We start from the raw sequence: 12,563 nt of genomic DNA on the forward strand, positions 1-12,563 counted from the left end.
ATGGATGAAATTTATACATATATCGTTATACATATATACACATATACCAACACCATTATAACAATTACTCGTATATCATTAATGCTGTTCAATTTCATGTACGATATATATCTCCTGCCAAATTATGTGGTGGGGATACGTATGTGCGTTCCTTCGGTAAAATAGAACATGTAACACTCACTTTGGTCTTGGGTATGAGGTCAGCTCTCTCATAATGAGTTGAACTAGCAGAAACATTGATTCAACGGGCCAGTTTGTGTTTGACAAATTAGGTCATATAATTAAATAATATCAGTTATGAATGATGAGGCATGTTTATCTATAGATATTTTATTGTAACGCTGTGAATTGTTTATAGGTACAGACTAACTGTTCTGAAAAACAATATTCGTTTTCCCAATCTCTCGATCTACAATGTCAAATTATTGTGTAAAAAAAAATAATCCCCGGGACACTGGTTCGAATGTCCGAGCATTCGATGATCAAACGAAACTTTTTAAACTGTCTGAGCTACGGATTGCTGTGATCAGACAATCAACACAGCTGTGATTAGACAGTCAACATTGCTGTGATCAGACAGTCAACATTGCTGTGATCATACAGTCACATTGCTGTGATCATACAGTCACATTGCTGTGATCAGACAGTCAACATTGCTGTGATCAGAAGTCAACATTGATGTGATCAGACAGTCAACATTGCTGTGATCAGACGGTCAACATTTCGTGTCTTTATTCAAGGCTGAATGTCACAAAGTTGACATGATAAAATATGTTGTCTTTTTTGTTCATAAGGTAATACATTTTTATTGATGATTACTAATTAAGATCAACAGCTGAAAGTTGATACAGTACCTGCGCATGCTCTGTGCGTCAAAATGCATTGAAAGTCTGGGGAACCCCCATGTTGCATTTCATATTGCTCACAATAGCAAATTTAACAGTCTGAAAGAACAAATGTACATCATGCATCGAAGAAGTTACAGGCAGTTAACAACTGAAGCGCAATGCTTGATTAAGAACATGGCGCTTAAAATGCTTCGTATCGGTAAAATTGTTCTCAAATGTATTAAGTCGTGCATGGAAACACTGACATCAGTTTTACAAATAATGCATAGACCGTACTGTAAATAAACTACTCCGTGTTGAGGTTGCGTTTTTAGACGATTCACGGTGCCAAAACCCTGTATAGAGTATACGTATATCAAGATACATGGAGTACTCGCCGCAGCCGATCTCCCGGAGATATGCCGATTCCAATCAAAATAATTGCACTTTCCCGGTTTCTGAAGACGTCAATGCACATAAACAAATTATACAAAATGCGGTTCAGTATTCTTCGAGGAAATGCTTGTCTACATCTTTGTCTCCTCTAGTCGTGAAAGCATTTGGTCATATCAGAAATACACATCGAGTATATAATCCAAGCGTAACGACATTCAGCAATTCGTAGAGGATATTTTCCCAGCGATTGATCTGTTTCCTTTAGCCACCAATAAAGTAAGATTTTCACCAGAAGCCTTTATTAAACGCATTGCACTGCAAACAAAAAGGATAATATTTATGAAAATATTATCAAAAGGTGATCATTAAAAAATGCAATCATATCCATAAGCAAATATTTTCCACCAGCACTTGAAAATCAAAAGGGTTAAATCTTTTTCTAGCTCGGTCAAAGTAGATTTTAGACGAAGTTGTTCTTCCCATGTGATAACATTACTGAAAGAGTTTTCTGTATGATGTCCCTGAAGAAAGTGTAGGAACTGATCAATGCGAAAACGTATTCAAGGAAAACCTGCTAGTAAAACGTGTATAAGACAATATCACTTCATTGTGGAAAAGTCTTGAAAAGATTCATTGGTGTTTTGTAGTACAAAAACTAAACAATTTCATCCGATAGATGTCATCCAGAATCCCGAGAGATTGAAATTAAACTGCTATAACAATTCACTACCTCTGATAGTCCGCTCCAACAATGCTCTTGCCATTGACGCATAGAAGCCGGTCCCCTACATGCAGACTTCCACTCAGAGCTGCCGGACTGTCGGGTAGGACCTTTCGAATGTAGATACCGGCCAGTCGCAGTGGGGTGTACTGTAATAGAATTTGTATTTAAAAAAGAAAATGTGATTATATTAACCTTCATGCAGAGACCAGTTTGTTGACGCAACAATCCTACTACCCTTTTCCGAACGTAACCTTCGACATCATGATGGATGTCTTATGTATTGCAGTTGATGTTTATTCTTGCGGAGCTTAATCTCTGTTTTTCCACCGGTTTTTGACGTACCTAATGATTTTTTTAACGTCTTTTCTCATCGGTTTTGGCTTTTTCAATCTTTTAGTGTCATTGTGACAGTAGTAAACGAATTAATCAAGGAGTATGAAGTATATTTGGGGAGCGGTTTAAAACTGTTACCGTGTTTTCTGAGTATTATCCACCATTTACTTACCAGGCCATCGATAAGACCTAGACCGAGGCCCTGGTTACCCTTTCGGACATTGACTGAAAAGACAGGATTACTGGAAAGACGGGACGAAGTAGACATATCGAACCGTTCCTCGACGTCTACAATAATAAAAAAGCAGAATGTTAGCAATTTTGAACGGTTCTCTCCAGTTCAGATAATAATACATTGCAAATTAACTATTTACTGTAATTAAACAAACCAAATTTTTAAAACGTTTAATACAGATGATTGTAACTAATGCTATACTTACGTATATTGGTCGGAGAGCGTGGCAATGCTACGGGAAGGGCTTGCTCCGAATGTTGCTTGTGGGCTTCCAAAATTTGCTTATTGACGGAAAGCATCAGATCTTTAGAGCAGAACTCTTCTTCCTCATCATTCCCGTTTCTGTCCAATGCAAGCTCGCCATCCGTATGATAGCTGGTCGAATTTCGATCTTTCTCACCTTTCGTATGGTATCCACTCTTAGCAGCACTTTTATCTTGCTCACCGTCCATATGGTTTCCGCTTCTAGTTGAATTCTTACTTTGCTCGCCATCTGCACGGTATTCGCTTCTAGCAGAACTTTTAGTTTGCTCGCCATCTGTATGATTTCTGCTTTTAGCAAAACTTTTATTTTGCTCGCCATCTGTATGGTATCCGCTTCTAGCAGAGCTATTATTTTGTTCCCCATCTGTGTGGTATCCGCTTCTAGCAGAAATTTTTCCTTGTTCATCGTCCGTGTGATTTCCCATCCTATCAAAATCTGATCTTTGTTCGCTGTCAATGCAGGAGTCCTGATACATGTCAGGTCTTCCCAATATGTCACTTACAGACCTTTGAACTCTCCGACCAGTTGGTTTTTCACGAGACACTTCGTTCATTGGCTGTCGCGGTGGTACTGGTGGCGGGGCTGAAACTCTGATTGCATTTGCCGAGTTCCGCGTGTACTCTGGGTTGTCCGCTTTGACCGCAGCTTCTTCAATAGACATGCTTTTACTTGATACTACCGGAATTGTATCCGTATGCATGCCAACTGGACTTGTACTTGTATCCATGGTGACAGATTCTGGTTCAGATCGATCCGTGACGTCACCACCTGCCATGACAGGTGACCCTGACTTATTGATTAACATATCAAGTCTTTTATCCGGTGAGTCTGTCTGTCGGGGACTGAGATTTGATTTGAGTAGGTTCCGTTTTGGCTTTACGGGTGCAGTAGTTTTATTTTTATCAGTAACCTTACTTAACAAGTTAGGCGATGACCCAGGCACCACACCGTTTGGGGTTTTCCGTCCCCTGGGGGTCGATTGTGTGCTACTGTCGGTGTCGGCAACAAACTGTACTTTCCGGTGGGGAGACATGGTTCGAGATCTGGAAGACGAGGTCTGACAGAAGAAAGATTTCTGCAGCTCGACCTTAGGAAAGTTCCCTGTGAATCGCGGTGTGTTGCCAGGACTTAGACCAATGTCACTTTCATCTGCAAAGAGAGATACGTAGGAGCAGAATATTACTAAATTCGATGAATTATTGGATCTAATAACATTTTTTTTTCTTGACCGTTGAATTTTTTTTCATCGGTTGTATGCTTTCTTCTTATTTTGAAGTTATACTGGTAACCGGGGGGATGGTGTTTTTGAAAAACTTACATATATTTGTTATTGTGCCAAGAAGGGCATCGGGAAAGGGAAACGCATTGTATATACAATCGGCTCATGAAGATATATATTAGAAATACCAGTGTATGTGGCAAAAGAGTACCTTCTGAGAGACCAAACTGTGCATAAAGCTGTTTGAAGAGAGCCCAGAATTGTCCAGCATCCGGGGGATGCATAAGATCGATGTCACATCCCTCCGTGGGAAGCAGGAATGCAGGGTGACCAGAGAGGTCGAGCATCACCTCGTCTAGAAAGATTATAATCAGAGCTTTCAATAGGTTCAGCAATATTACAGTATTTGTCATCGTAAACATTCTTTATAAGAAAATATATTCGTGTAAAACTAAATTTACTAATCAGAAATCGCACATAATGAATTAAATTATTCTTCAAATTACTATAAAATAGAAACAACGTGGACACAGTTTTATAGAGAATATAACTTTTTAAAAAGCTAATATAAATATAACATTATAACCTTCCCTTTTTATTTGATCATTCACTCTCTCGAAAAGTGATTTATGAGAAGCTTTGTCCGGAAAAAGATGGCGTACCTTCCCTAAGAGCAAGTTCCACATCCTCCGGTGAAGGATGCCAATTTTCTGGCATGATATGTCTGTCGGCATGGTAACCAGAAAGGAGGCGGTACAACTGAGCCTCGTTTAGGGGATGAAAATGCTTTTTCATTGTCAGCCAATCATACTGAAAGACACAAAATGTAATGAAAAATGGTATCGTTTGAATTTACAACCAAAGAGTTGTACATCATACAGTGAAGAATTACATCAAACAGAAGTATATGATAGGGCTAAATATTGAGCGGGTGAAACGTTTTAGCTTTTCGCACATGTGGTTATTTTGGAGAAAAAATAATTCAAATCATTCCAACGTTTCTGTATGTATGTTGTATTAGAGAGAGACAAATGTGAAACATGTGTGTTTTTCTTGTGTAATAGTATTGCAAACATTTTTTATAATCTCCATTCAGGATTTTTTTTTTAAAATCAGCACTTCGATGTTTTAACCTTCAGCCAATACTGAGAAAACAGCAGTATTATATATTTATTTTGTGATGAAAAATGTACATTGCAAATGTAAGCCCTCTTATATGAGGACAATTTCTTTTGACCTGGCGGGAGATGGGAGAGCTGAACCCCGGAATCACCAACCCTAACAGTCACATGTGTATATACAAAATGTATATTTATTATTTTTCTTACGCTGTGATTAAAAACCTCTTTTTATCATTTTTAATTGTGCTAGTCAAATGTAAGCTGTCATTTATTTGAATAAAAACCATCGTTTTTATTCTACGAACGATACAGGATTGTATCATTTGTTAAGGAAGATGTTTTTTTTAGTAATAATGATTAATTTACAATATTTATAAAAATCTCTTTCTACGAATATTGTGTACTGTGTAGTTTTTATAAAAAATGGAAAGTTTCTACACTGTTAGTCTAATCGTATTCTAGTAATGAGATGGTGTCACTTACTACTTTTTCCAGTTTTATACTTGTATTGAATAGCATAATATATGATAAACTTACAAACTATATCTCAACAAATAATCCGGTCACCGGCTTATTACCCTACCATGAACTGTAGGATTGTGATTAATTTTACCATTCAAATTAAAAATATAGCTGTTAATATCATACCTTTATTTCAAATTCATCCAAAGTTATGTTACAATGCACTTCTTTTCATTGAAAGATATTTAATTTGATAAAGCAAAGTAAGAATATACGATAGCTTACCTTTTCTAATAAAGCTTTGGATGTTGAAAGGAATTCTGCTACTGTTATCAAGCGTTCGAAAAGATGTTCAAATTCTTCATCTAAGTTGTTTCTGATCGCCCATTCCTCGAGCTTACCAAGATTTGCTTTGATCCGCACACCTGCTGCCCAGGTGTAGTACTGTTCAGCTGCATCTGGTTCTATAGAAATTACTATCATTATGAAACGAAATCAATTGGCTTACATCAAATAATAGCTGAAGTACAAGCCTCTAACATTTCTTATAGGGTTCGCTCTGATATGGATGTTAGAAACGTTAAATGCACAACATATTACGGAATCTTATATCGAAAAAAACCCGTATTAAATCACAATAAACAGTCAAAATACTATTTGTATTTATACGTCAAAGAAGTAATTTCAACGTGTTAACTCCCATATCACACTAAATCATACAAACGTATGTTCGCAGGATACGAATTACTAAAAATAAGAATAAGGATAAGGAAGTTATCCCAACAGTGTCGACAATACAAGTTTGTAAAATTTTCTGGGGGTTCCTTGTTTTTTGTCAACGATGCAGTCAGCGTAAATTATGCCTTTGCCTTACGCTAGCCGAGGAGATTGTTGAGTTTAAACATAAATGATATTATATCCTATTAGATTTCTCTCTGGTTCTAATGTGATGTAAATATTTCTTTGTCTTGAAAAGGGCGCTCTGAAAATGTGACAGCCTTGTATTATCTACACTGTTGAAATTATGTCTTGCCCCATATAACATATAAACAAAATAGATTTTAAATTTATGCAGTGAAAATGCACACCAAGAAACCTACTCACCTTTCAGGAAGAGACGGTTGAAAACGGACGTGCTGCAGAAGAAGAATATGTACATAAATAGTTGTTTGATGACGTCATTGTGCAGACGCAATGAAACGACTAATCCGGCTACACTGTCCAAGATGGCGATCACCTTGCCAACACCGTGTCTACTACCGGCATCTTCCGTGAAAGGGTTTCCATCCAACAAAATAGGTAGAAGTAAGTATAGAGCCTGTAAGGAAAATAACAGAAATTCTGAAACATAATGTTTAATAAAAAGCACTAATGTAAATATATACCATTGAAGAACTTTGTTGTTAGTTTTGCATGATTTTATTGTGTTTCATCAGAATAAATTGTATGGAAATATCTTTACCACTTAGTTTAAAACATTACCTTGGTGATCGTGTAAATAGACTGTTGAAAGCAGAATACAACTATCTCTTCCAGTCCTGTTGCAAGGTCACGAAACGCCGCATGGACATCGCTGTCAAGGGGACTGCCACGCGTTACACTTGTTCTGGGTAACCGGAAGTTGTCTGCCCTGAGGTAAAGGATAAGTTGAACACAGTTGGAAATCCACTGAAGCATCTCCCTGAGGAAATCTTCACTGACGGACGGGTGACGCCTGCTTCTCACCAAACCGCTATAACATTTACAATAAACAGAAAAACAGTTATTGGATATCACGAAATCGACCCTGGATGATTCTTAGCTATTTTATTTGAGAATAAATTCAAAACGGAATAGTCAGATTTATCGTTACCACTTATATTACAGTTTACTATAGCTTTGTAGTTTATGCTGTGAAAGAAATTAATATATTTTAGTTCATATTCCTTGAATACTAACAAATGCTTGCTCACCTGTTGAACTTGTTTTCCTTCAGTGCTTTTGATATTGCCTGTAATCGAAGAAAATAATACAAAAGTAGTTAATATTCCATCACTTAAGAGATTATATGCCATTTCAACATACAGATATTTCACAACACTATATATGGTGTTTTTCCTTTTCTTTCAGCACACTCAGCAACACAAAGCTGTTTAACATTTAATTCAAATTATTTAAATGTATTCCTATTTCGTAAATTGCATGCATATATTCTTACTATGTATATTACATGTACACACGTATATTCCTATTTTGTATATTCTTATACTGTAGATAACATAACTCCAATCCTATACCGTAGATTACATGACTATACTCCTACCCTGTCTATTACATATCTTTATTCCTATACCGTAGATTACATAACTTTACTCCTACCCTGTCTATTACATATCTTTATTTCTATACTATAGATTACATATTTTTATTTCTATACCGTGGATTACATAACTCCATTCCTATACCGTAGATTACATAACTATACTCCTACCCTGTCTATTACATATCTTTATTCCTATACTGTAGATTACATATCTTTATTTCTATATCGTGGATTACATAACTCCATTCCTATACCGTCGATCACATATCTTTATTGCTATACCGTAGATTACATAACTCCATTCCTATACTGTATATCACATATCTTTATTGCTTTACTGTAGAGTACATACCTTATTCCTATACTGTAAATTACATATCTTTATTACTATACTGTAGATTACATATCTTTATTCCTATACTGTAGATTACATATCTTTATTCCTATACTGTAGATTACATACCTTTATTCCTATACTGTAGATTACATATCTTTATTTTTTACTCTACATTACATATCTTTATTCCTATACTGTAGATTACATATCTGTATTGCTATACTGTGGATTACATACCTTTATTCCTATACTGAAGATTACATATTTTTATTTTTTACTCTACATTACATACATTTATTCCTATACTGTAGATTACATACATTTATTCCTATACTGTAGATTATATATCTGTATTCCTATACTCTACATTACATATCTTTATTCCTATACTGTAAATTACATATCTTTATTACTATACTGTAGATTACATATCTGTATTGCTATACTGTGGATTACATATCTTTATTCCTATACTGTAGATTACATATCTTTATTGCTATACTGTAGATGACATACATTTATTCCTATACTGTAGATCACATATCTTTATTTTTTACTCTACATTACATATCTTTATTCCTATACTGTAGATTACATATCTGTATTGCTATACTGTGGATTACATATCTTTATTCCTATACTGTAGAGTACATATCTATATTCCTATACTGTAGATTACATATCTATATTCCTATACTGTAGATTACATATCTTTATTCCTATACTGTAAATTACATATCTTTATTTTTTACTTTACATTACATATTTTTATTACTATACTGTAGATCACATATCTTTATTCCTAATCTGTATATTATATATCTATTTTTCTTTACTATTGCTCACATATCTATATTGATATACGGTACATATTACAAACCTATTTTCCTACACTGTATATATTACCTACCTATATCCCTACGCTGTGGATTAAATACCTATATTTCCGAACTGTAGATTTAATACTTATAGTCTAATACCTACAGTCATATACTGTAGATTCTTTTCATCCATAGTTATTTTCGCGTTCTTACACGTACCTAGCTATTTGAACATGGCAGTAAGACTTTCGCGAATCGATACTTAAGTTGAATTTTTGCAGAAATATTTATCAACTTACGCGAAATATCATTTATCTAGAGAAACGGTCTAGCAAGAAATCTTAATTATAGTTATGATATATCTTATTTTGATAATCCATGAACGCAGCTTACCGCAGCACTTTCCGTCACGGCCGCAAGAATTCTCAGCAACAGGTTTCGTATCTGATAGGGATCGAACCGGACACAGGAAAATTGAATGCACATACTGTACAGGTATGCAGGCGCTAGGACAAAGTTCGTCTGGTCAAGCCGTATAACAGCACCTATTGCGTTAACAAGTTCGTCTTCTTTCTCACGGGAATACGCGAATCTGAATTTCTCTCGTTGAACCTCTGTTCCTTGAGACTCCATTGTGGTAATTGAGATATTGTCATCTGTAGAACCAAGCATGAGCGGAGGTACATGGACTACATTTTGATGACGTTTGGCGTTGTTTTGTTTACGTCGCATACTATCACTGAATATGTCATCCGACGAGGATGATATCCAAGGAAGGTCTGACGGGATATCATTTCCTGCCGTGAAGTCTTTGAAGAGAAACACGTAATAGTTACCGATTGAAATGATGTCTCCTGCTTGAAGTGTTTCCCTACCCACGACGGCTGAACCGTTCACCCGGATGTTAGAGGTCAAATTGCATTCCACCTCCAGACAGTAGTTGTGGTGGAGTGCTCCTGACAGGTGTGAATACGAGGACCGCTTCAGGTGAATGTGGCAGTGCTGGGGGTTGATATCGGGGGCGGAAAGTGTCATACACGGTTTGTTCATCACAGCACCGTCGGGACAGCAAACAAGCATCGTCTTACCCTCGAGGATGTAGAAAAGCGAGTCCTTGTTAACATCATACCCCCTCAGTGTCAAAAGAAACGGCCGAGAGATAGGGGCGAGCACGTGATCTGAACCAGTCTTACTGGGAAGGGAGACGTCTGTTCGCTGCCCTTTAACGTCAAAACTTATACTTCGCATCAGGTTGTTTTGATTGTTATTATTGCACGTCCACGAATTGGAAGACGAACTTCCCTCTAAATCGTATTCATCTCTTAATCTGTCCAGGCTTTGTGTCCAGGGAACAAAGAAAGGTATTGCGCCAGGCCTAAGCTTAGAAAAAGATATCTTTCTAGCATTTTCATTTAATCCGTAGGTGTCATCGTCGCCCATGGAATCTATCACCTCCATTTTCCTGCGAAGTTCATATCTCCGGCAGAATCCATCCGAAGGCCGCCAAAACTTTTGTAGAAACAGTGGTCTGTCTTTATCAGATAATATCCTAGAGCACATCCTCTTCCACCTTGGCTCTTGTTTGACCTTGTTGTTCACATCCAGCCTGCGAGTACTTCCGGCGTTGGCCCGACCGACTACATCACATAGTACATATTCATCGTGAAGTGTAGCAGACAAGCCGTACCTTTCAAGGGCTTGCTTCACTAGTTCGGGGGCCGTGGAGCGACATGAGGCAAGCACACTCTTATACTCCACACCAGGAACTATAGTCCCTCCAAATATCTTAAGTACCCCCGGAGACGAATGGTCCGTGGAGAGCTCCGTTGGAAGAGAATGATCATCACTGCTAGAGTGTTTGGAATTTCTACCGGAATATATAATAGTCCGCCGTATAGCGTGTTCTTCCAGAAACACGGACGTTTCTAGGTCACAACCACTGTCCGTCCCGTCGTCCATGTATTGGACCGGAACTGGTCCACCCTGCCAAGTCAGGGATTCCATACTGGAACTAAAACTCACGGAATCATTATAGTACTCGAAAGACAGCAGTCTGAAATAAAGTATATAGAAAGAATACGAGCATGGTGATCATCTTCATTATACACTAAATCGTTAAAATTCTGCTTCAAAGTGTCTTTGATCGTTCAAATACGCCTTTTTTATGTGTCTGTAATAATCCATGTGAATGGCTTCCATGGGGTATGTAAACTAAGTTAACATCTATTTTACAAGCTTACACCTGAAATAGCAGGAACTTTCATAATTTACATTAACAGATTGATTTCTCTCGCCGGGCCTAAAACGTCTGGTAAGACAATAAGATATATTTTAAGGCGGTTTTCAAAGAAGTTCATCCGAAACAAATTAGACTGACAAAGACACAATTATAAGAAAGATATTTATGGTGTAATTATGACGATACGCGTCAACATTGTTCTGAAATAAAAGGTAACTCTAATTACACTACACGGTCTACTTAGTATGGTCAGCGTGTGTGAAATCCGGTATTGTGATTGGCTCATATTTAACGCTGGAATCCGATGTTCATTTCGTTTTTAGTACAACACAATACATAGAAGACAATGGCGTTAAATCACAATACACTCTACACTGTATAAGTCTATACAAAGCTTTGTCATGTTCCCGTCAACAAAACCCGATTCATCTATTTATGAAAACATTCCACCTTACCAACAATGGTCCACTTTTGGTAAGATTTTTACCCATTAAACAGAGGAAGCCCACTCCATAGTAGATAATCCCGTATCACGTTTGTCTGCCTGTTTGTGTATTGAGCGGTTTACTGTTATAACATATAACTATTGACTTTGTAGGTAAAATATCCTTTCCATTGATTGGGCAGTCGACCTCTCCACAAGAAACACCTTTTTAACAATAAAAGTCAGGCCATTTACGATCGATTGAAAAGTTCATATTGAGATTCTTCGTCGACTTGAAAGTATATTGACTATACTCCAAGATTCGCTCAATGACTGCATTGTACCAAATAGTTATAAATGTCTACAACTGTGCCAAAGCGTACTAATTACAACATATCTACCGTCTTGTGCGATTTAGAAAAAAACATAGATATGTTATAATTATAACACAAGTGTAAATGTCGTCCACAGCTACTTAAACAAAAACGTTTCCAACTGACTACAATTATTTTCCCACGGTAAAAGTTGCTTACGAAAGAGAAAACCCATATTATATTTCATCGATTTTACAACAAATGTTAGAGTTAATAGTCGGGAAAACACACGTTAACCTACTAGTTTCACTACGTACCTTGTGTCGGTGTTAATGGTAGTGCGCGTACCCGGCGACTGATCTGTCCAATACACGTATTCGCTGAAACATTCCTGTGTACTCAGTCCTGGGGAGGAGTAATCCGATTGTAGGTACTTATACGTATCACTTACCCAACACCGTTGTACATAATGTTCTACATAGCGGGATTAACAGTAAAATGTCGGCACTGTTTTCTTAAATTCGTCCATTGTCAACTCCACCGA

The 12,563-nt window shown here is 37.0% G+C and overlaps 1 protein-coding gene across 2 annotated transcripts; it reads right to left on the reverse strand.

Moving 5' to 3' along the window:
- Positions 1–45: 45 nt before the first annotated feature.
- LOC110446549 (ras-associating and dilute domain-containing protein-like) lies at positions 46–12,563 on the reverse strand. 2 transcript variants are annotated; one of them, XM_021491746.1, is made up of 12 exons: positions 12,337–12,563; positions 9,436–11,095; positions 7,535–7,572; positions 7,065–7,314; positions 6,687–6,900; positions 5,868–6,046; positions 4,662–4,809; positions 4,211–4,354; positions 2,721–3,929; positions 2,453–2,568; positions 1,954–2,093; positions 46–1,538 (listed from the first exon to the last, which is right to left on the reverse strand). In XM_021491746.1, exons 2-12 carry the CDS (start codon positions 11,044–11,046, stop codon positions 1,439–1,441), a joined length of 4,149 nt encoding a protein of 1,382 aa, XP_021347421.1. In that variant the 5' UTR covers positions 11,047–11,095; positions 12,337–12,563; the 3' UTR covers positions 46–1,438. The 2 variants fall into 2 exon arrangements, with proteins under 2 accessions (XP_021347421.1, XP_021347422.1); XM_021491747.1 differs by having other exon boundaries at positions 9,436–11,053; positions 12,337–12,358.

Source organism: Mizuhopecten yessoensis, unplaced genomic scaffold, assembly GCF_002113885.1.
Source record: "Mizuhopecten yessoensis strain PY_sf001 unplaced genomic scaffold, ASM211388v2 scaffold2781, whole genome shotgun sequence".
Taxonomy (NCBI): Eukaryota; Metazoa; Mollusca; class Bivalvia; order Pectinida; family Pectinidae; genus Mizuhopecten; species Mizuhopecten yessoensis.

Excerpts from the sequence above, each read along its gene's own strand:
- LOC110446549 (XM_021491746.1), bottom strand. The coding sequence starts at position 11,046 with ATGGAATCCCTGACTTGGCAGGGTGGACCAGTTCCGGTCCAATACATG. Across the intron at positions 4,355-4,661 it reads GGAACTTGCTCTTAGGGAAG|ACGAGGTGATGCTCGACCTC; the intron begins GTACGCCATCTT and ends TAATCTTTCTAG. Across the intron at positions 2,094-2,452 it reads TAGGTCTTATCGATGGCCTG|TACACCCCACTGCGACTGGC; the intron begins GTAAGTAAATGG and ends ATTCTATTACAG.